Raw genomic sequence first — 19,965 nt, 5'->3', positions numbered from 1 at the left:
TGTCTCCTGATAAATATTTGTATACTCGCAAGATTATTGTAGGCCAAGATGGTTGTTTTTTATACCAAAGTTGACCCCAATATGTTGGTAAAAATTGTATTTTCAGTTTGTTCATTGAAGAGTGTACTTCAGAAGTTTTGTAATTGCTTGAAATCTGTTCACCAAATGTCTCATGTAAATTAATATTTAAAACCATCCCTTCGTATCCTTCCAACTCAGAAGCTGAACCACGCAGAGTAATCTTACCTTCCCATCTAGCTTCATCTTGGTCACTGATAACATTCTGACAGTTCTTAAGGAACCAAATGCCAGAGGTATGAGTTTTTGCTTGAATAAATATATCTCAACCACATAAAGATATTATGATCAGCAGTACACATAACGAGAACGTAAATCACTATGCCAAACTAGAAAAAATAGCAAATAATAATGTAACTGAGTCATTTTTGTGCATGATTTCAAATCTAAAGCATAAACTGTGGAAATAATCCAAACAAATTTATTTTGTAACTATTTTTGCTACTATTTGCATTTCTTTCATTACTTCCCATAATTGCTACAATTACTATGATTGACTGTAAAGTAGTTGTTGCACTTCTACTAGATACGGAAGCCCGTTAAGCGAATGCTTCTTCTATTCCGTCCAAAACCGTCTGAATCACTTTTAACCATTTTAAAAACACATGACTTTGGAGTTTCTGTTTTCGTTTTGAATTCCCCATAGCATGACACACTGATTACCGCTCACAAATACGCTGCCGCACACATATGCCTCTCGTTCTCAATTATCAGCTGTTATGATAACGGAACTCTAGTATATTCGCTATCTACGTTCACAGATCACTGTGATATTCTCATAATATGATCTATCTGGATATACATCTCGGACTATAACAATTGTGATTGGAATTACTAACTACTTATAATTGTGGACTACAAGACCAAAAGAAACGCAAATACGCCAACTCCTGACAATTTAAGCAACGTCCTGAACATTTTTCTTGTGTGCATAGATTATATTTAGTATATTAATACATTAATTATTGGATGTAATAACGTTATCATTCTTTTGGTAATTGATATATTTTTGGTCCACCATAAACCCCTGATGTATCTATGATTTATGTTAGTACAGTTCTTTACCGTCCAGTTTTTGGTAGGAGGATATTTTGTATCGAGACTGACCATTTTCAATTGTCTAATGAAGGTTAGGATATGTATTCCTTCATTAGATCACGTGAACAGTTTAATGATAACAACTTGCGCGTAGTCAGACAAAATTAAGCTTACGAATTCCCATGTACGTATGCATATGGATAGACCTTCAACTTCTATCATGTAAGTACCTTATGAACACGGTGTTACTTTTTAATAAATGTGTGTATTGATTCTTGATAGAGCTGTTACATGCATTTTACACCGGTAATTATTGTAAAATATTGTATGTGTAATAATATGCTATATCACCTCAGTAAGGTTAACAGTATTATTTTATGCAATTTATCAATTTACTATCCAAATCGTCAACGCCATAGTTGTGAGAAATAACGGCTCTAACATATTAATGATGTCTCACTTACACTTGACTTCTTAATCCCGGTTTCTTTTATTAGTCTGAATAGTTGCCTGGTGTTACCTACAACCGCTGCCTTTTTCATCTCTTGATTAGCCTAGATCTGGTTTGCTTTCGCTCTCCATTGTGTTCGGAGCCTGATGGGATAAGTTTACATGAGTTTATCGATGCAATAGATGTCGCAGATATTCACTTGTTTTTCGTGACCCTTTTGTTCAAATTACCAATAGATATCGCTGACGTTTCCACAGCTATTTTTATATCTTTCCAAGTAACATCTGGGTCAGCCTCGTTTTCAAAGTTGCCCAAGTGTGGCTTCAGTTGTTTCTGGAATATATCTTGACTTTCTCATCGCTGTATTCAACTCTAAAAGGTCTCCTTAATGTGGCTTTTCTGCGTCTAGTGAGGCAGTTATCACTTCTTGGTTGCCCACACCGTGGGAGGGTTCTTCTAGAGGTACCTGAAAAGGAAATTGGGTTAGATTTGGTCTTAGTTACCTGAGAGCATTATGTTGTTTTGAATGTTGAAAGGTTTGTATTTTTAAATTAGGTTCTCACGCTTCAACTGTTTTGACACAAATGTACCCCTACCATCATAACGTTATTCTATCCCTCTACGACTATAGGTTAGCAAAGGTTCTACCACTGGTGAGTTTTTCTTTCGACCTCAGGTTTTATATATATAAACTCAATAACAGCTTAACCTTATGGTAAATCAAAGTCATTGACTTTTATCGATGTAAGTTTAAAGCATTTTGTTGCATTAAGTATTTCTGGCGTTGTGTTTTTTCCTGTCTATAGTTCGTTAAAATATTACTTATATAACATAAAGTGTCGAACTCAATGCAAAGTAAACACCAGGAGAATAAGCATTACTCGTCACCTGTGAAGAAAGATGCAAAATTCCTACTTCCAGAATTTGATGGTGGTGACTGCGAGTTGTTATTTGTTCAACTAAAGAATTATCCCAAGAGACCTACTACTAAATGTGAGGGAATTCGCTACTGAGACCTTTGGTGACTTTATTTTGAGTTCCCCAAAGTCATAACCACATGCCATTTTAAGACTTGGAATAATGAGCCGTCTATCTTTGTCAGACGGCCAAAGAACCCAAAGGCTTTTCCAAGGAGAAAAGTAGGCTGATAGGCCATGAACGCGACGTGCACTCACAAAACGCCGTTTGACACCTGAAGAAAGTTTGAGTTATACAAAGTCCAAATAAAACCACATCATTTCTCCGAACTCGGTACAAACTTCAAAAGCAACAGCCGTAAAGTTGTGGGATAGATCCGCATAATTTCTAAATCCAACTACATCAAACAACCAAACATCCAAAAGTTAGCTACAAGCGACCCATACAAACGTAGCTGAAAGCTCCTCTGTGGTTACTAGACTCAGGAGATTAGCATCTGATAAACTTAAGGTCGTAAAAGCCGGATTCGGCCACGTGCTACGGTTAGGCACTATCTGTGCCTCCAAAAGCAAAGAACATATTTATTTACACATGATCACGAAGAAAAAAGTGAAGAACAATGGAAACAGTGTAGGGATTACACACGCCTTAACGGTACCATATAATTACCCAACACTTCATGTTCATAATTTCACAATATATTGATGATTTATAGATCTGCAGTACTGATTTAAAATCATATGAGCAACACATGAGAGCAGTTTCTAAAAGGCTTCACGAAAATGCATCAAAGTGCGTTTCCGGTGTACAAACTTTAGAATTTCTCAGATACACAATAAACCCATAAGGGATTACACCGACCGAAGTAGAGGTGGACACCATTATTCAATAGTGCTTACCGATTTCTCAAGCACAACAAAGACGCTTTATGGGTTTAATTAACTTTTATCGGTGATTGATACCTAGTTTTGCACACATAATGTTACCTTTTACGGATTCCCTTAAGGTTTTAAGTTGAACAGTGCTCTCAAATTCCCTGGTATGGTCGAGGGTGGGGAGAGTCAGCCCCGTTTCTTGAAATGCTCTCACACGACCAAGTGCACATAGCCACAGACAGATAAATTATACTAACTGCTTTCTCGAGGCATTACTGTTGTTTACAAAATTGAGAGGACGAAAAGCGAATGTCTGGCGCTTTAAGAGGGTTTGTGGAATGGGAGAGTAAACCTAGAGGAGTTGGAAAACCCTGATTCCAAACCAATCCTGACATCATTTAACTTGGATAAAAGCCGGTGGTGTGGGACAATGTTAAAAACCCTAATGAAGTAGTTGAAGGGTACATCCATAGGTGACTTCTGATCTTTAAGGACATACCAGCTTTCACTAACAAGTTTGTGAGACATGAGTGGCCTGCTCTCAAGCCGTGCTACTTTTTAGAAAGGATCCGGTTTTTGTCTAGATATTTGAACAACCTCTTCTGAACAATCTTTTCCAAAATTTTAACAACCACGCGAGTAAGATTGTCGACTTGATAGTTCTCAGTGCTGTATCTCATACCTGCTTCGAAGGTAGATCTTACAATAGCGCTCTTTCAATCTTTTGGTAATCTAAATTGATTCGTAGATAGATTAAAACATATCCGCAATGGATTTGAGATAAGATTTGTTGCTTGACTCCACTAGTGAACCCATATAAAGCTTATTTAACTTACTAAGTACATCGATTTCTCCAGTGGTCACAGTGTACAGAATGTGTATAAAAGTATTTATATGAACAGGATGTGCGAATCTCTACGGTGTATGTATTTTTAAAGTAGTTAAAGAATATCTGTGCCTTATTAAAATCGTCTTCCACGAATGATTTACTACTTTCTCCCTATAATTCTGGGATTCCAACTCTCCTGGCTCTTCGGTTTATGTGCTAGTATGAGCGTTTTTAACATAATGTGAACCCATTAACAAGCGTTTCCACATAATCGTCTAGACTAACGGAGGGTCGAGGCACAAGTGCTTCGAGCATCCCGATATTGAAATTTTATCTCGTCAGTACCACGCAGTGTAAATATACCCCACATTCTTTTTCTCTTACGTAGAAAGGTGCTAACCTCCTTACTAAACCATGGCACTGAGTTCTCTTGGTGTAGTCCAGGAAACGTGTGATACAGTAACTTTTATGTAAAAATTCTAAAATGCCTCCCAAGACGTTTCATTGGGAGATTCTGAGTCTACTGCTCAATCCATCGAGGGCAATGAGTACATAATTACTTGTATATTTGCCCTCCCAAACTTTGGTCTGGTTTGAACTGACACGTCAATTTTTGCAGCGATATGGAACTAAAAGACAAGAACTGGATCGTTATCCTTACCTGAGGGCGATGTATAATCGAGGTTTGTGACGTCATATTAATAGTAGCACAATATGAGATCTACTAAATATGTTTCAGTGTTCGGGCCGTACCTAATTAACTTTTTCACACATTGCATTGAGGTACATGTTATAACAGCGTCAAGTGACAACTTGGTCCTCAAATGTTTCCGATCTGGATAAGTAATATTTTTGTTTTTTCAAGTTTCCAAGTAATCATTTTTCCGAGTAGAATATTTACATAGTTCTTAAAATCCATTATTCAGATTTTATTTCAAAAAATGTTTGATGCGCAACATCCGTCTCACAGATTGTTTGAAATCGCCAACTGGTTTTTAACCTAACGGAAAGTCACTTACCCCTTGATTTGAAGTTCCAAAACGTGATTAACTACTCTGTACTTTGTAATAAATATCGTGACTTTTTTCCTTCAAATTGCATCTTGGTAAATTAAGGTAGGCTTATGCACACTTTGCTGGTTACACATTTTCATTTTTAAATACCACCTCTGAGATGATTTTTTTATCATATGATTCAGAAATAATCATATATATGTTAAACAGTGGCGAGAATCTAATCTTTTTATTCCCCTGAAGAGACATGTAGGCGATTTAGTCTATTTATGTTTAATTTTGAACCATTACTTCAAGCTTTGCACAGTTTTATTCCTCTATATATAAAGTGAAGTTTACCATCTTGAAATTATCTTGGTCTACCCAGTCTCTCGATATTATCGAGATTTCAGGGGTTTTCTCCAAAGTGGTACGAAAATTCGTTGTTCTCCTCAGACTTGGGTAAATTTTAGGGGTTTTGTGTCATTCCCTTAAAACTGACAAAATGTTCCCAGAAATAGGGAGATTGCGCGTATACATTTACTATGGTTGCCCGTAAAAATTCTACATTACAATAATATTTGCGTATTTGAGACTTGTATTATAACACTTACATTGTTTTTATCACAAACATGCATGATTAGGGAACACATGTTTACGTTTTGTCGTCTAACTTTCCTCCACGTTTAATAAGATCATATTTTACACATATTATCAATTTACTATCCGAATCGTCAACGTGGTGGTAGTAAGCAATAACCGCTCTAACAAACTGCTAGTGAGTAATTAGCAACGTAATTAACTGTTTTTGCCTTCTTAATTCCTGTCAGTCAGTCAGCTACAACGTAGGACCAGGCACACATATGCATCGGTCCAAGTTGCCATACCTCGTTAGCACAACAAGATGGATACCAGATTCATAGAAACAGTTAATTTAGTGGTGGTAGTATGTAAAAGATAGGTTGTATATAAGGATATAGTATAGTAAGGAAGAAATCCAAATGTAAATTTCAGGAACAACTAAGTTCACATCTAGGCAGTTCTGTAGACTGACCCAGATACTGCTTGGAAAAACATACAAACAGCTGTGGAAACAGCAGTAACATCTATTAGTTATTTAAACCATAGGGCTCCAAAAAACCAGTGGATTTCTTCTAAGTCTATTTCACTGATGGATTCGCGTAAACTCATCCCATCAGGCTCTGAACACAACGAAAAGCGTAAACAAATCAGATCTAGGTTAACTAAAAGTCTAAGGAACGATCGTGAGCAGCGGTGGGCAACGAAAGCCAAAGAGATGGAAAAGGCAGCGGCTGTAGGCAACACCAGGCAACTTGGACCGATGCATATATGTGCCTGGTCCTACGTTGTCGCTGACTGACGTTATGAAGCGATTTTAATCTTAAGGTTTAAGGAAAGATAAAGAATGTATACACCTACGCCATTGTGATCGATTCTGAGCTATGTCACAGAGTCTCCAACCACTGGTTACGATAGTCACGCGGACCCCAGCCAGGTAGTCTGCATCTACCAACATGGCTGAGACTAGAAGTTAGTGACTTTAAGCTCTGATGCCACGTTTTGGTTTGGCCGCCCCTAACTTTCTTCCCACCATCCCCAATACTAGTCAGCGTAGCGCGTCGTGGTAATTGGTGTTCAGGCATACGTAACATGTGGCCCAACCATCTCAGTCGATGGAGATTCATGACCTCATCAACTAATTTGCCATCATTCCCTAATACCCTGCGTCTAACCTCACTATTACTTACCCGGTTATCCCAGCAGATGCGAGCAATATTTCTAAGGCATCTGTGGTCAAATACTAGTGACTTAAGAGTATCTTCTGCTCTTAATGGCCATGTTTCGCAGCTGTAAAGTAGAACAGAACGAACTGCTGCGCAGTATACTCGTCCCTTAATTGATAGACGGATATCTCGTCTTCGCCATGGGTGACGTAAGTTGGCAAAAGCCAAACGAGCTTTTTGAATCCGTGCTGAGATTTCTTCAGACACCAACCCATTAGGGCTGATCAGACTTCCAAGATAAGTGAAGTTGTCGACGCGTTCGACTACTTCACTCCCTATCCTTAGTTCAGGTGTTGACGCAGGCCAGTCCTGGAGCAACAATATACATTTAGATGGGGAGAAACGCATCCCAAACATCCTGGCATTACTACTCAGTTCTAACAGAAAACTGCATTTTGCCAGCATCTTCACCAAACAGGACTATGTCATCTGCGTATTCTAAGTCGATTAGTGGACCCCCTGGTAGAAGATCAATTCCTGAAAATTCAGTCGAAGAGAGTGTTATTTCCAGCAATAGGGCTATAATGAAGTTAAACAAAAATGGGGATAGTGGACAATCTTGTCGGACACCACTTGAGGTTGTAAAGTCATATAACAGTTCGCCATAAGCTCTCACTCGACTGGTAGTGTTCGAGTAAAGAGCCTTCACAAGGTTTATGTACTTCTCAGGTACACCTTTCAATGACAGACACTGCCACAGAACCTCTCGGTCTACAGAGTCAAATGCTGCTTTCAAGTCAAGAAAAACTATTATTGTCGGACGCTGATAAACATGTCTGTGCCCTAAAACCTGACGAATAGTGAATATGTGGTCGATGCAGCCACGACCAGGTCTGAAGCCAGCCTGATTTTCTCGTGTTTGCAGTTCACGAGTCTTAGTTAGGCGCCTGATAATTATTGAGGCAAGTATTTTAGATGCCATATTAGTCAAACTAATTCCTCTATGGTTATCACATGATGATTTTGACCCCTTCTTATATATTGGGACAGTCAGTGATTGTCACCAGTCAGATGGGATTACGTCCAACTCTTAGAATTTCGCCAAAATATTAGGCAACCTAATCGCTGAAATTAGACCACCATATTTTAAGACCTCTGGAACCAATCCATCTGGACCAGCTGCTCTTCCTCGTTTCAGATTAGTTATAGCCTTTTGAGATTTGTGAGGCGCATATTTATCTGGTGCTTTTTGTAGCAATATTTATGTGTTTAAATAAATTAAAAAAAAATATAGCCTTTTGAAGTTCAGCTAGATTTGGGGGACCTACTTCGATGTTCCATTCATGCGTTCTGGGAATAGTGGGTGGTTGTACAGTAGCTGAAGACCAGCTAAACTGCTCATTAAAGTGTTCTACCTATCATTCTAAACGTCTAGAGTGTGAGCAGATGTGTCGTCTTTTTCCGAGATTGTCTCACTTACACTTGACTTCTTAATCCCGGTTTCTTTTATTAGTCTGAATAGTTGCCTGGTGTTACCTACAACCGCTGCCTTTTTCATCTCTTGATTAGCCTAGATCTGGTTTGCTTTCGCTCTCCATTGTGTTCGGAGCCTGATGGGATAAGTTTACATGAGTTTATCGATGCAATAGATGTCGCAGATATTCACTTGTTTTTCGTGACCCTTTTGTTCAAATTACCAATAGATATCGCTGACGTTTCCACAGCTATTTTTATATCTTTCCAAGTAACATCTGGGTCAGCCTCGTTTTCAAAGTTGCCCAAGTGTGGCTTCAGTTGTTTCTGGAATATATCTTGACTTTCTCATCGCTGTATTCAACTCTAAAAGGTCTCCTTAATGTGGCTTTTCTGCGTCTAGTGAGGCAGTTATCACTTCTTGGTTGCCCACACCGTGGGAGGGTTCTTCTAGAGGTACCTGAAAAGGAAATTGGGTTAGATTTGGTCTTAGTTATCTGAGAGCGTGACCACAGTGGCCAAGAGACAACTGCTTGAGGATGGTCACACACGACCTTTTTGTTAGCTCCGTACTTGTTGAGACCTTGCCGCTGGAGACGAAAATCTGTAGAATAATGTAAGGTGTGTATTTTTCGGTCGACGTTTTTTAACCTCATCCTTACTTTATGTGAAGGTAGAACCGCTGTCATGCTGGTTTTCTGCAGGAAACACCTTACTGCTGTCACACCTCTGTACAGTCAACAGTACGACTTCGCCTTCGGACTATAAGCCTAAACATGGTTGCAGATCTACAATCATTTGTGCCAAAACTGTGTATATTTCTTGTGATTCATCTTTACGTCTATAAAGTGATCTTTTTTTCGTTTAGGTAATCAAAATGATTCAATGCGAACACCGAATGCCACACTTGGAACTCGTTATTGAACATATTGTGTTTATTTTCAAACTCCTCTGGTGCTATTTTCGTGAAGTTGCTAGCTATATCTTGCAAAAAATCAGTCCAGTTTATAAGGATCTGTCATCGGACGTCATACTTGTCACTGGTAACTATTATTGTATAGCATAGTAGTTTGATTTTGCTTGATTATCCAGGTGCAGGCAATGGTATTGGCAGGCTCATGTGTTTGGAGTTTGCGAAATTTTGTCCAAACATAATAGCTGTTGATAAAAATGAGAAGGGCCTATTAGAAACATCAAAATTGGTTCAAAAGGAAACTAACACTCAAATTAAAGTTTATGTATGCGATTTGAGGTATGGATTGTCTTCTAAAAATAACCAATTTAAATAATCTCTTTTTATGGATAGACACAAAAAAGCTATTGATGAACTGTCGACAAGCGTTTTGAAAGAATTTGGAAAAGTTACTGTTTTAGTGAATAATGCGGGTGTCATGAATGCAGATTTTATCGCTGACCTAACACAGGATTCCATAGAAGATTGTTTCCGAGTCAATGTCTTTTCACATTTCTATGTAAGTTTCTTCTTGGTAATTGACAGATTGTGTTCCTACTATACTGACAATAACAACCACTTAGTATTTCTAAAAACATTATTATTCCCATGTGATGTTTAGCAGTTGTAAACCGGTTGAATATTTTTTTTACCAAGAGATTTCTTACTTAATGGCTTTCTCTAATTTGAGACTTTCTAAGTCGAACTCGTAAATATTCCATGTTTGGAATGTACGCGGTATAATTTTAATATTCATTTTTGAGTTTAATAATTCTTCGTCTTACTTTGTTATGATCACTTATAAATAAAATATGTGGGTATCAATGTCAAGGTTGGACTTCATAGTTCCAAATAAATTGAGCATTGCTTACTTACTTACGCCTGTTACCCCCCGTGGAGAAGCATAGGCCGCACACTAGTGTTATTCATCCAGCCCTGTCCTGGGCGATCCTTTCCAACTGTTATCCATCCTTTTCATATCTGTTTCTATTTCCCGGCATAATGTGTTCTTTGGACTTCCTTTTTTCCGCTTCCCTTCAGGATTCCAAGGGTAGGGCTTGCCTCGTGATGCAGCTTTGTGTATGTCCGATCCACTTCCAACGTATTTCCCTAGTTTCCTCTTCGCCCCCAAATGCCCTGGTACGGCCGAGAGTGGTGAGGGGCCACCCTCCCTCTTTAAATGCTCTCATACGGCCACGCGTATACAGCCTCTGCCAGGGAAGTCCTACTCACTGCCTTCTCGTGGCATTACTGTTGTCTACAAAATTGAGAGGACGAAAAGCGAATGTCCGGCGCTTTAACCGGGTTGGTGGACACGGAAAGTCCACCTAAGAGAGTTGGGAAACCCTGATTCCAAACCAATGATGCACATGGACTCCAGTATCCTGAGGGAACAAATTGAATATGAATCAATCGTTGGTCACCGGCTACCATGGGACTGCATTTCCTCACGATACTCCACTACCTTGTGGATCAGACCTTTAGGTCAAAGGCTCCGAGTGTGGCCCCCTAAGAAAACCACCTGCTTGAGTTTGAGCACCTGGGCAGTATCACAGCCCTCACACAAATCAAATGAAATTTGTGCGGCGCATATATATTTGGTGCCCCTTTGTACCAATATTTATGTGTTTAAATAAAAATAAATAAAAATTTCCTCTTCAGCTGGAAGCTGGTTTGTCCTCTCCCATAAAACGCTGTTGTTGATGGTATCCGACCAGTGAATGTTGAGTATTTTGCGTAAACAACTGTTTTATAAGTACTTGTACCTTCTTGACGATGGATGTAGTAGTTCTCCACGTTTCAGCTCCGTACAGCAGGACTGTCTTGACGTTCCTATTGAAGATTCTCGCTTTGAAGTTAGTTGACAGTTGTTTGGAGTTCCATATGTTCTTCAATTGTAGAAATGCTGTCCTTGTTTTGCCAATCCTCGCCTTTACATCTGCATCCGATCCTCCTTGTTTATCAATGATGCTTCCCAGGTACGTAAATGTTTCCACCTCTCCCAGAGTTTCTCCATCAAGTGTGACTGGGTTTGTGTTCTCCGTGTTGTATTTGAGAATCTTGCTTTTCCTTTGTGCATGTTTAGGCCTATTGATGCAGAGGCTGCTGCTACATTAGTTGTCTACGTCTGTATTTGTTCGTGTGTATGAGATAGGAGGGCTAGGTCATCTACGAAGTCCGAATCGTCTAATTGATTCTGAGATGTCCATTGTATTCTGTGCTTTCCCTCAGTTGTAGAGGTCTTCATAATCCCGTCAATCACCAGAAGAAAGAAGAAGGGAGAGAGTAGACAGTCTTTTCTGACTCCGGTCCTTACTGGAAATGCATCTGTCAGCTGTCCTCCATGCACGACTTTGCACTGTAGTCCGTCGTATGAGTTCCGGATAATGTTGACGATCTTCTCAGGAACTCCATAGTGTCGAAAAAGTTTCCATAATGTTCTCCGGTCCACGCTGTCAAACGCCTTCTTATAGTCAGTGAAGTTGATGTATAACGACGAATTCCCTTCAACTCATTGTTCCACGATGATCCGTTGTGGTCTGTGCACGACCGATCCTTATGGAATTCAGCCTCTTGGTCTCGAAGTCGGGCGTGTACTGCGTCTTTCATCTGCTTCAGCAACACTCTGTTGACAACTTTTCGTGATACAAACAACAGTGCGATGCCTCTGTATTTCTCACATTTGCTCAGATCTCCTTTCTTTGTTATCTTGATGAGGTATCCTTCTTTCCAGTCCATTGGCACTTGTTCTTCCTCCCAAACCTTCTGGAATAGAAGGTGAAGTGTACTTGCAGTTACTTCAACGTTTGCCTTCAGTGCTTCAGCTGGTATATTGCCAGGTCCTGTTGCTCTCCCATTCTTGATTTGTCTGATGACCCTCCATCTTGATTTCGTCGATCGTTGGTGGAGTAGTGACATCTATAGGAAGGTCTGTAGATGCTGCTTCGATATCCGGTAGATTCAACGGAGCTGGTCTATTCAGCAGCTCCTCGAAGTATTCTGACCATCTTTTCCTTTGTTCTTGAATCTCCGTGATTGTCTTTCCTTCTTTGTCTTTGACTGGTCTCTCTGGTTTACTGTATTTCCCTGCCAGTTTCTTCGTTGTATCATATAGTTGTTTCATGTTCCCTTCTGTTGCAGCTTTCTCCGCTGTCGTTGCTAGTTCTCCCATGTATTTCTGCTTGTTTGCTTCTGCATATTCATTTTGTGCCTTGACTTTCGCTGTTCTCGTTCGACTGTTGTTAATTGCTGTCTTCTTGTTTTCCCTTTCTTCAATCTTGTCTAGGGTTCCCATAGAGATCCATTCCTAATGATGATGCTTCTTGCGACCCAGAACCTCCTGACACGTTGAAGTTAGTGCTTGTTTTATCCCTTTCCAGTTGTCCGCCATCGTAGTTTCTTGTTCTTTCAGTAAATCCTGTAAAGCTTGGAACCTGTTGTTGAGAGTTATCTTGAATTCGTCGAATTTGTTAGGATCTGAAAGAAAGGCTGTATTAAACCTTTGTGACGTTGTTTTTACAGTTGTCCGGTACTTCTTTAGCTTCAGTTGTATCGCGGCCACAACCAAGTGGTGATCTGAAGTCATGTTAGCTCCTCTCCTGGTTCTCACATTTTCCATTGTCCTTCGGAATTTTTTGTTGATACAAATATGATCTATCTGGTTCTCTGTGGTGTGGTCCGGCGAGATCTATGTAGCTTTTTGTATGCGTTTGTGTGAAATATTGTGCCGCCTATAACCAACTTATTGAATGCACATAGATTTGCAAATCTCTCCCCGTTTTCATTTCTCTCTCCTAATCCATGTCGTCCAACTATATCTTCATATCCTGTTTTGTCCATTCCGACTTTGGCGTTTAGATCTTCCATCAGGATGGTGAGATCCTTTCTTGTGCACTTGGCTATGATTGATTGCAGCGTCTCATAAAATGGATGTTTATCGTCGTCGTTGCGGTCATTAGTGTGTACATAACATTGGATAATATTCATTGTGATCCCCTCCTTTGTTTTGAGTGATGCTTTGATGATTCTGGATCCATGAGACTCTATCCCACGAGTGCATTTCTTGCTTTTGTGGACAGCATTAGAGCAACTCCCTGAGTGTGTGGAGCATTCTCCTCTTCGTGACCAGAGTACAGCAGCATCTCTCGCGTATCTAGCCTTTGCTGTCCAGCTTGTGTTTAATGGGTTTCGCTGATCCCAAGTACTGCCAATTTGTATCTACTCATTTCCATTGCTATTTGACTGGTCTTCCCGGTCTCCCATATTGTTCAGACGTTCCATGTACCTATAAAAATTATTGCTCTGATTGTTCGAAGGGGTATCGGCCTCATGACCTCCGAAGGAACTCGGTTTTCATCATGAGGCGTAATAATTCTTCCTTCAACTCCTATGGCATAGTTTAAATTATTTTTTTCTGGTTAACGCTTTTTTAGCGCGTTAGTTTTCTACGGGAGGGCGTTGCCGACTCCATGCCCAACTCTCCTCCTTTACCCGGGCTTGGGACCGGCAGTAACTCTAGAAGAGCTACAAGCGGATTTAAATTGAGCATTGAGTAGAAATTTAATAATAAATACATTTTTGTGACATCCTAATGAGTAGAAAATTGTATCTCTGGCGTTTCGTGACTTAATATCAGTCATTTCTTCAGAGTATATATATGGTGCCCCCTTGTACCAATATTTATATGTTCAAATAAATAAATAACCAAAATCCCTGAACTGACTTAAATTAAATCACGAAGTATCAGAAACACGCGTTTTCGACTCATTAGGAATACACAAAAACATAGTTATTATTACATAAAGTATGGCTAATAGTAGACTTATTATGGAGTTTTTTTATTTTCGACCCATTAGAAGTAGTTTTGTTATAAAGTAATTTATCAAAGTAAATGACACCTTATTTCTGCAGGAAGCTAGCATGAACAGATAGCTAATTATTCTAAACAATAAATCACTGAATTCCTTTTAATACATTTCTTTTCTTTCGTATCCCTTTTTTGCAAAGTTAATTCAAGCATTCTTACCATCTATGATTAACAAAATAGATGAGAATTCAAGCTCTGGTATTCCAGTCAAATTTCGTCATCCCAGAGGACATATTGTTTGCGTTTCATCAATAGCTGGTCGGGTACCTTTAGCAGGTGGTGCAGACTATTGTGCATCTAAAGCTGCAGCTCTATTATTTTCTGAATCATTAGAATTGGAGCTGCTTAAGTTGGGAGTGGATGATGAAATCCGTGTTACACGTGTATTACCTTTTCTACTTAATACAGATATGTTTAAGGGTGTTACACCCAAGTAAGTCTTTTTTATTACTATTCATTCTATCTTAGAATAACATAAGTTAGGAGGCACTGGACAGTTTTTCCGTTAGTATGGGACTTCTCGATAACACGAACATACAACCCGAGACATCTAAATTTCGTGCCAAACATTAAACCTTTAGACCACTGAGTTGGGATTCAGTCTTCCACAATTCGAACTTAAATAGATTCCCATTATGGCACAATAATCATCCAACCCTGCATAGGACAAATATCCTACTTTCAATATGGCTGAATTGGATCAGTTGTGACTTACTAGGACCTTCGACTCTCGCCAAGACGAATATCAGACTAGTAGAAGTAGTAACAGTCATGAGAAACATTAGACATAAAATATATTATTCGAGAAAAAAGGGGATAAGTGGAATTAAAGAAACTTCACAAAATAATCAAAGGAATTAGGATCTGAGAGAGGATAAAGAGTGGGTAGCTTTCCGTAGTTAATCGTTCGTGTAAAATGAAATGATTGACCAACTAAACACCAATCGAATAATTTCACTATTTTCACCAAACGCTTAACATTTCAGAAAAGAGCTAACTTTATCCAACCTATTGTAATAAGCATATCCCGAATATTAAGTGTAAAGATGACTTTTTTGATTGTCACGCGTATTATTACAAGTATTATCCATTACATTATAGACATCCTTTGCTCTTCCCTACTGTGGATGCTAGCTATTGTGCAAATCGAATCGTTCAATCTGTACGTTTAAATGAACGAGTTGTTTATGTAACGACGCGATATCGTATATTGCCCATCTTACAAATGTAAGTATCCATTTTCCCCATATATCCTGACCACTTGATAAACTTAATTAAACAATAACAACTAGATTTACTCAATAAAACGAACCAATTATATTTCATTGTTAATTATTTTAGACATCTTTGTGATGTCCACATTATGTCCACTGTCTATTAAGTATCTAATGATCGCTCTTGTGATATGTTTAGAAAACCTTGTAAACACCGTTCTTTTGGTGGTTCCTTATGCAATTGCTATCGTAGGTACACGTGAATTCATAAGTCAATTCGGAGGTAACCTCAGAAACGTACTGATCCGCATTTTACTGGCCTTTTTTTGCATTATACACAAATTATCGTATAGCTTAATAATCAACACTGTTTTAGTCAATTCATATTACTGTCACTTGCCCAACTGATCTAGTAGTTTATTGACCTGCAAATTATTTAAGTTGATAATAGTTAACCAAAAAAGCTAAATTAGTCGGTGAGATTGCAAACTTTCACTAATACTGGGTAACATTACATTCTTAAAAATAGAGGTTGAATAAATTCATGTGACTGGTAGCTTCTAGTTCTAGTGTCATTTAGAATCATAACCTCAAATGTGTAAGGTTGATGATGGTTTGTGGTCCCACACCCAAAATTTACCACAATGATGGACTTTCAATTTCATTTTTTAATACTTGAACAACTGAATTGATACTCCCCTTGAATTTTCAGATGTAAAATATGAGTTTTCACATAGGCATGCACCGGTTCATGTCATATCTCAAGATATCATTAGAAGTAAAAACCAAGAAAATAGATATATTTCACTCATAACTAGTTGATGAAGTAATCTTCGTCGAATGAGACACTTACTACATATCCCAAGCCACTGTCTAGCTCGACGTCGAATTTTCAGTGTGGGAGTGGATTGAAGTAATGCTAAGGGTGTAAAAACAAAACGTATCATCAGTTCATAAGGCCATTAACAGTCAGACTAAGTCGTTTTGGTAGCTGTAGCTAATGGTTGGAAAGATGAAAAACAACATGGCTCACAATTGTCCGTAATTGCGCAGACACACTTGATATTTTTCTTCCCTTAGGTCCTGAGCTTTGGAATTATCTTATCCTTTTTTATTCTACGAATTCGTGTTATCTCGGATCATATCGTCTATGCTTACTTTTTTTCTACTACCACTGATTCTGCTACTAATTCTATCCATTGCTGTGGTGCGGTAACTTGGACCAATCCACATATGTACCAGGTTCTTCGTTGCATATGAATGAATACATGTATTTACTTATGGTACCTAATAGTCAATAGCTCAACGCCTTAACAATTAAACCACTGCTCCGCTGGACGCTTACTAATGTAAAGCTGACTGTCTAAACCTACAACTCACCAATCTATCTCTGATCTACTAACCATAACAGTTCAAATGTTCTTCTAAATAGCAGTCTATTTTTAGTAAGAGGGTTTGTGGAGATTGTTAAATGTTATTGAAATCACCTAAGGCAATCATTGAAAATCGGGAAGCACTGAACAGTTGCTTCGTCCTATCACGAGACTTTAGCAGTATGCAACCACACCTACACTGACGACTAAACCCAAAACCTCCGGGTCGTGTGAGGAGAACCCGACCTTTAGGTCGTTCGTCCGGCATTCGATGATCTACGTGTCTTACTTCAATCGACCAGCGTCATTTTCCATCCTTAATTGTAAAATCTGTTAGGAAATATCAAATCTTTTCATTTACTTAAATTGTCTGATTTTTATTTCAATGATCAGAATAATGTTTAGATCAACAAGTTGATTGATCCTTAAATAGTTTTAACATTATTACAGGCAATCAAAACTGTATTGCCTTATTTGAAAAAATATCAACTGTATCATTACTAATGTGGATATTATATACAACCTATCATTATTATTTCTATTCATTTATTTCCAGACTTCTTCCAACTAAAATGATCCATTGTCTGTATGAATACGCCAATACAGGCATGTATGTTGATCAATTGAAGCTTTATCGAAAAAAAGTCGGTGCCTTCAGTTAACCAAACCACTTTTTCTAAAATCGCCTATTTTATACATAAATACTTTGGTTTATTCATTTAATTCTCTTTACATTTAAATGAACTTCTTGATACTTGTTTTTTTTGCATAGATTAGGAAATAAATATTTATTACGAGATATAAAGTCGTTCAAAGTTCAGTGTTGTGAGAAGTGTTTTATGTGTTTATCGTTTGTCTTTTTTTAATAGACTGCAATTAACAACCACTTGATTATCATGCATACTTTTACACTTGTTTTATTTTGTACTGGCTAATAAAACCTCTAATATGTTCAATGTCCTTTGGATATTTCAAACATTTTATGTACTCGTTTACAGTTTTTTGTTCGTAAGTTCAATCTTTTGATTTCTTTCCGATAAACGATGTGATTAATAAAAACTAGGAATTTTTAACGGAGAAATCGAGAATTTCTTGTCACCGTTTTTTACTGTTCATCTTAAGATACACAATAAACTCACTGTACACATAGACTTATGTAAATACACTTGTTGTTGGAAATTAGTCCCAATAGTGCAGTAGCATCTACGTGGTTGCATAGACCAGATATTCACTCTACGTCAGGTCCTAGAACATAGACATACATTCAGACGTCCTACAATCGTAGTATTTCTTGACCTTAGGGCGGCATTTGACTCCGTTGATCGTGAGGTTCTATGGCAGTGTTTGACACTGAAAGGAGTACCAAAGAAGTACATTAACCTCATAAAGGCTCTCTACTCGAACACAACTTGTTGAGTTAGAGCCTATGGCGAACTGTCATCAGAATTGGTTACCTCAAGTGGTGTTCGTCAGGGCTGTCCACTCTCCCCATTCTTGTTTAACTTTGTCGTTGACATGCTTTTGGAGATAACACTTTCATCATCTCAATCTCCAGGAGTTGAACTTTTACCGGGAGATTCACTTGTTGACTTAGAATACGCCGACGACATAGTTTTATTTGGTGAAGACGCTGGCAACATGCAGAGTCTTCTGACTCTGACAACTATGCAGGCATGTTCGGGATGCGATTCTCTCCCTCAAAGTGCAAAATGTTACTTCAGGATTGGGTTGCAGCGACACCTGAACTAATGATAGGGAGTGGAGAAGTTGAGCGTGTTGACTGCTTCACTTATCTTGGGAGTCTCATCAGCCCTTGTGGTCTGGTGTGTGACGAAATCTCAGCACGGATACAGAAGGTTCGTTTAGCTTTCACCAACATGCGTCATTTATGGCGTAGGCAAGACATCCGTCTACCAACCAAAAGACGGGTTTACTGTGCAACAGTTCTTTCCGTCCAACTTTATGGCAGTGAAACATGGCCGGTAAGAATAGAGGACATTCGTAGGCTACTAGTATTCGATCATAGGTGTCTTCGAAGCATTGCTCGTATATCCTAGGACCACTCAGTAAGTAATATAATTGTTAGGAAACGGATACTAGGTAAGGATGGCAAATCGATTGATGAAGTAGTGAAATGGCTGGGACACGTGTTAAGTATGCCCAACCACCAACTGTCCCGACGTGCAATGTTTCATGGTGTAGGAGTAGGTTGGAAGAAAGCTAGGGGCGGCCAGACCAAAACGTGGCACAAATCCACGAAGTCACTGACAAGTGGACTGAGCCATGCTGGTAGGTGTAGACTACCTGGTTGGGATTCGCGAGATGATAGCAACCGATGGTTAGAGACCTTGAATGACATGGCTCAAAATCGTTTGCAATGGCGAAGTTGCATCCACTCTTTGTGTTCTGCCAAATTCTAATTTGAATTCATCGTGTCTCTATCTTTTTTCTCTTTCCAAATTTATTTCACTGTGTTATACTCCTTCAATAACATCTTCAAACCCTAATCTTTCGGATTACTGCTTATACTCTTACTACTTCTACCACTATGGGGATTTGAATTGACAACTTCATCTCTGTGTTAATGTGGTATGGCAACTCGAACTGATGTATGTACGTACGAAGTTCTACGTTGTGACTGACTGATTATTCTAAATCTAGAGTTTTAACATTGTGGAATGGCTCTTGCTCATTTCTCTTCACAGTCTATCTTGTATTTGTAATTCACATCGTAAAATGATCTCTAGTTATACGATCATTGAAAACTCCACATCACCGAAAATCTATTTTCGTCGTGGTATTGGACTTGTCAGTAATCGACGCTGATATATTATGCTTACATTTCTCACCCCCCCCCCATTATCTTAATGTAGAATGTGACAGATTGCATCGATCCATACCTGTTTTAGATTTCGCTTCATCTACGACTGTAAATTCCATCAGTTGAAAATGCTTCCTATCTATGTACAGTTGTCTTTTTTTACACAATAGAGATGTGAAATTCAATATCATTGTTTTCTAAATAACAATGAAGACAGATTTGTTGAACAGTATTCTAGAGTTTCATCAACCACATAAACATCAAATATTAACACTATATTGGTACAATGCTCAAGATAAAAAATAAGCATATCAGCAATCACCTGAAACTATCGGACGC

The 19,965-nt window shown here is 38.6% G+C and overlaps 1 protein-coding gene across 1 annotated transcript; it reads left to right on the top strand.

The window, feature by feature from the left end:
- Positions 1-5,217: 5,217 nt before the first annotated feature.
- Positions 5,218-18,149, top strand: Smp_000190 (oxidoreductase, short chain dehydrogenase/reductase family, putative). The gene is made up of 7 exons (XM_018791435.1): positions 5,218-5,304; positions 9,268-9,442; positions 9,492-9,651; positions 9,706-9,871; positions 14,359-14,651; positions 15,320-15,445; positions 17,362-18,149. The coding sequence occupies exons 2-7, from the start codon at positions 9,277-9,279 to the stop codon at positions 17,465-17,467; spliced, it is 1,017 nt and encodes a 338-aa protein (XP_018645381.1). The 5' UTR covers positions 5,218-5,304; positions 9,268-9,276; the 3' UTR covers positions 17,468-18,149.
- The last annotated feature ends 1,816 nt before the right edge of the window (positions 18,150-19,965 follow it).

Source organism: Schistosoma mansoni, assembly GCF_000237925.1.
Source record: "Schistosoma mansoni, WGS project CABG00000000 data, chromosome 3 unplaced supercontig 0044, strain Puerto Rico, whole genome shotgun sequence".
NCBI lineage: Eukaryota > Metazoa > Platyhelminthes > Trematoda > Strigeidida > Schistosomatidae > Schistosoma > Schistosoma mansoni.
Note: the sequence above shows the minus strand (reverse complement) of the source record. Positions and strands in the feature narration are given on the sequence as shown.

Coding starts and splice junctions, on each gene's coding strand:
- Smp_000190 (XM_018791435.1), top strand. CDS start 9,277: ATGATTCAATGCGAACACCGAATGCCACACTTGGAACTCGTTATTGAA. Junction 9,652..9,705: donor GTTTATGTATGCGATTTGAG/GTATGGATTGTC, acceptor TTTTATGGATAG/ACACAAAAAAGCTATTGATG. Junction 15,446..17,361: donor ATATTGCCCATCTTACAAAT/GTAAGTATCCAT, acceptor ATTTATTTCCAG/ACTTCTTCCAACTAAAATGA.